This window comes from Fulmarus glacialis, unplaced genomic scaffold (assembly GCF_000690835.1).
Source record: "Fulmarus glacialis isolate BGI_N327 unplaced genomic scaffold, ASM69083v1 scaffold37008, whole genome shotgun sequence".
Lineage (NCBI taxonomy): Eukaryota > Metazoa > Chordata > Aves > Procellariiformes > Procellariidae > Fulmarus > Fulmarus glacialis.
Genome location: NW_009226948.1, coordinates 1 through 4,860, shown reverse-complemented (window position 1 = coordinate 4,860; position 4,860 = coordinate 1). Strand labels below are relative to the sequence as shown.

Sequence of the window (4,860 nt, the reverse complement as noted above, 5' to 3'; positions counted from 1 at the left end):
GCACCAGTCACAGGACCCAGCTTCACTTCCCAGGCCAGGCAGCTAGCCCAGGGATCACTGCACAATAAGGGGACATTCCCATCTTTTGGGGACTTCCACAGCACTTTGCTGAATCTGTGTCACTTCACCTATGTTGGAGCACAGAGGGCTAAATAAGAAAAGGTGTCTGTTCTCCACAGGCAATCGCACATATTCCCTGTAGATAAACCTTTTAAAATCAGACTACACGAGTATTTGGACAGAGTTATCTGTGTTGCTGTGGGACTTTCACAGGGCCGCTGCCTCCTATGGCCATGGTCCTGACCAGACAGCAGGTACCCCTTCATTTCAGTCCTTCTTTTTCCATTATTACCATCACAATTCTCAGTTGAAAACCCCAATTCAAAGCAAGATACAAAATTCTGCTTTTATCACAGCTAGGCATGCGCCTGAGGCATCAGGATGATTTCTCAGATCTCTTTTGCACCGTTTTTAGCGTGGCAAAAGGATCCTCTTGTCCTTAACACGCTGGGTCAGCCCTCAGTTACGCTGCAAGTATAATGCAACAGTCTGCTCCCATTGCAGCATGACCACATCACAAACTGTTAGGAAAGTAATCTATAGCCTGGCAATACAACCATAAATATTTCCGCCAGCCGTCTTACAAAATGGATGGCCATTGAATAGCTATGTGTGTATTTACTATTAACAGATACAATTTCACCTATTGCTTGGTTAGCTGGTTCAGCAATTGTGGTAGGATTCAGGAATCCTGATTGTGCTACCATATGATTAAAAAAAAAAATATTAACCAGGTGATGTTTAGACACCTGCAGCACGCCTGAACTGGGTTGGGCTTTCTTTCCAGGACACTGAGGCTCTCTCAAGCTGAACATGCTGAAATATTTCCTTATATCTCAGTAAATGTGTCTTCCTCATCGCATTCCCCCTGCCAAATCCTTTAAATCAACATTTTAAAAATCTCTGAGCGAGCTTTGCAACATAAGACTGCATTTTAAAGTAAGCAACTCTGAACAGATCTGTGGAATCCGTACTCTGAGATATTTGAAATTTTGGGCAATCTGACAATTTGGTATTAGCTTAGCAGCCTTGGGAGAGACATTGTCTAATAAAAAGATATTGGACAAACTCCAGTTAATTTTTAATCCTGAAAGTTTTCCAAAATCTTGCTTTTAATATTGCTGGCAAGGTATCCCAAGGAGTAGACACATAAATCAATGCATCAGCTCTCCATGTGCTGCTGAAATACCATTTGCTACATTTCACCCTGCCTTAGCGGATGTATCAGGGGAGATTCTCGGGAATGCAGCATGTGAGCTGAACCCTGCACCAACAAGCACGTGGCGATGGGGACATCCTTCTCTCAGCTTGCTGAGAAAGGAGCAAGGAGGGGGGGACCGTCTCCCCTTCTTTCTACTTGCCAGCTTCCTTAAAGCTGCACTTGTATGAAAATTAACTTCCCCACAAGCAAAAAGGAAAGCAGAAAATCCCCAAGTATTTTGAAAATTTTCTATTCAGATCCTTTTCGTTGTTATTTTCTAGCATTTGCGGTCATTGAAGGGATTCCTTAGAGAGTGTTTCTGGGTGAATCCAAATAAACTTTCTTCTCTTGTACTATTTCTTTCTACAACCTACATTTTCCCCTTATGATCCCTTATTATTTGGTGTCAATGGCCCATAATAGTGGCTCAGCATGGTCCCTTATACAAAAAGCTTCCAATTTAGAAGAAAGGAAGTATCATGGCACGCCACAGAGGAAGAAACTCAAGTTTGCACAGCACAGACCTTGAGCCTACTCACTGCTGGTGCTGCAGAGGGGTAGGAGGTCACCATCCACCCACCACCCAGCTAAGGTTACTGTTCATCACCTCATAGTGATGGCCGTCACTCCCTGCCCCAGAGATGCCATCCCTTTGATGGAACTGTGCATCGGGCATCCGGCAAAGGGAGACTGAATCAGATGCCATTTCCTCGTGATGGGAAAACGCCAGGCAGCCAAGAACAGACAGTGCCAGCGACGAGCATCTCTCCTCCCAAAGACAGAAAATGGTCAGAGCAACAGAGCTACACAAAGGAGAGATGTGTTTCCAAACAATTTTTGGTTCACTGGGGGATCCACCTCACTCATAGATTCAGCCAGGGGCATGGAGCTGGCAGTCAAGATGGAGGTGGGGGGGAAGATACTTTGCAAGATTTGGCTCTGACTGAATAGTGGACGGTGGGCTCAGAAACAGAGACTCCTCTCTTGGGCTTTGTCTTAGGAGAACAGTCACGGGAGTCACACAGTAGGGCATTGACCTGTTGCCAGGGCCAAGTGATGGGGAAGACAAGGATGTCCCTTTGGGCACCCCTCCACCTTCTCTCCTGTCCATCTCTTGGCCAGCTTCACCAGGCCTGTGGAGGCACTGGGCATGCAAGGAGGGAACGGATGCTCCAAGCCCCATGGTGGAAAAGATCCCAAGGGAAGAAGAGAGGGAGGTAGAGCCACCCATCTCCCCACCAGGATCATCTCCAGCCTGCACCCGAGCTCTCACCTGATCAGCTCCCGGAGGATGTCTGCCCGGCCCACGCGTGCCGCATGGTAGACAGGGGTGCTGCGGTGGTGCCGGCTGCCGTTGGGGTCAGCCCCAGCTTCCAGGAGGATCTTGGCACACTCAAGGTGCCCGTTGACCACGGCCACGTAGAGGGCGGTCTGCCCCTTCACATCCACCAAGTCAATCTCAGCCCCTTTGCGCAGGAGGAAGTCGACGCAGGGGCCGTGGCCGGCGGTGGCGGCGATGCGCAGTGGCGTGCAGGGCAGCCAGCCGCAGCACCACACCGACTTCTCGTTGATCCGGCTGGCATCAGAGGGGAGAAGTGTTGGGTCAGAGACGCCCTCCTGCCGCCTTGCACCATCCCACCTCCCCCAGCCCTGGAGGAGGATGCTGGAAGAGCCCAGCCAGCCCCCTTGAAGTTTTCCTCTCCATTTTTGGGACTTTACAGCAGCCCTGAAAAGCTCCTGCCAATAACCTGACTAAGTGCTGCATATAAGTAGCCAGAGACTATGGCATGTACCGGAGTACTGCCTGGAAGATGGGCTTTATCGCAGCTCTGCTGTGTCAGGAGCTGCACATATGCACAGTGAGGGACAAACCCTGCCTCAAAGCTCAAAAATACCAACTAAAAAAAAAATACTCCCTTTTTACAGGGAGATGTCCCAAATCAGAAGTGACCAAGCTGGGGACCGCAACCGTTTAATTCAAGCTGCTCCAAAAGGGGTAGAAGGTTGTCAAAGCAGCAGGGAAACAGCAAGAGGAGGGGAGCAATGTACGGAAACGCAGGCGTACATCCGTATCATACCGCTGGCAACATCCACACTCAGCCAGGCACCATGGGATGACATAAACAAAAATTCAGGGAATTCAGCCCTCCCAGCAAGGAGTAAGCTTGGGACGCGTGGCCATCCTGCACTGAACAGCATAAGTAGGCCATTAGCATCCCTGTTGGATGGCTATACTGGCATAAGAGCCTCTTCCAATTTATAGAAGAGATGGCTCTGGCTGGCGGCTGCTTAGATCCCCTCTGCAATCACCTGTATTAGCTGCCATGCTCATCCAGATCTCAGGTTAGCCCTACAAATCTCATAAACTTCCAGACCTCACTCCCAAATTCTCTGCAAATCACTGCGGGTACCATTTTAGCAGGAACACACAAAGAGGAAGGGATTTCTTTAAGGTGAATGTAGGCTGGCGAAAGTGCTCTTTAACCAGCGCAGCAGTGGATTTGCTCTTCTAGCTCTCTCCATGCAGGCCCACGTCACTGGTAGAGGACAAAGCAGGTTTTATACAGTGCATTTACAGAGTTTGCTAGGAGAGCAATGCCACAATTTTTTTTTCAACCATGTTTTAGGAAGAGGAGTAGTATAAACCCCACATCAAGCCCTCAGCTGTCAAGTCTTATGCTAAAAGTGCTCCCTTTAACCTTGGAGGTTTGGGGATCTCCACCCCATACCTACCCCCAAATTCAAAGAAGTCACTTCTTGGTTCACTTCACCACCTGTGTGACGGTGCTGCAGGTCCAGCCCTCCTCCTCCCACCAAACTTTGCTTTTTCCTGCAAGGAGGGACGCCTGGCCCTGCTGCCACAGGGTTCCCACACAGCATGGGACAAAAATAAGGCAAAAATCTCAGACCAAGGGACCTGAGAGCCCCAGCTGCCCAGGTGGCAGAAAGAGGGGCTGGCTCATTTTCATTTTTGCTGAAAGGACACTTTTTTGGAGGCTGGGAGACATTTTGCACTCTAAGCAGTTTTCTCCATGGTGCAGGAAAATTAATTAACTATCCCCACAGTCACAGACTTAGCACTGGGCAGATTTTGTAACATAGGGTGTTTCAGGTTTATATTCGATTGTAATCCCTTTTGTATGTTTTTCCCATTATACGTAGGCTCCTATTTTCATGGTATTACATTTCCACCCTGATCCGAAAAGAACTCGTGCGTGGCCGCCGCACGCTCGTGAACTGGCTTGAGATTTGCCTTCTGGGAGACCACGGGGGATGATTTCGGGGGCGAGCGGAGCATCCTCCCAACCTGACACCTCTCCTGTGAAAACCGGAGCGGGATGGGGTCTCCAAACGGAGCAGGCTGTGGGGAGATGGGTGTGGGGTGAGCAGTCCCAGGGAGTCATTAGCCAAAATCGTTTGAGCGGGACCTCGCACCCTTGTCCCCGTGAGGGGACAGGGCGGGTGAGGGTGCGGGCAGGGCGGGGTGCGCGAAGCCCCCCTCACCTTTGGAAGCTCTCCTCTTGCAGCAAGCTCTTGAGGGTGGGCAGGTCCCCCACGTAGGCCGCGTCGTGCAGCCGGGTGTCCTCGCAGTGCTCGAT

General features: G+C 50.0%; 1 protein-coding gene across 1 annotated transcript; it reads right to left on the bottom strand.

The window, feature by feature from the left end:
- Positions 1-2,530: 2,530 nt before the first annotated feature.
- On the bottom strand, positions 2,531-4,854 carry LOC104080558 (ankyrin repeat and SOCS box protein 1-like; the record flags this gene model as incomplete). The annotated part of the gene is made up of 2 exons (XM_009582980.1): positions 2,531-2,837; positions 4,766-4,854. Coding segments are annotated over 2 exons (396 nt in total), but the record flags the coding sequence as incomplete, so codon positions are not given.
- Between the last annotated feature and the right edge of the window lie 6 nt (positions 4,855-4,860).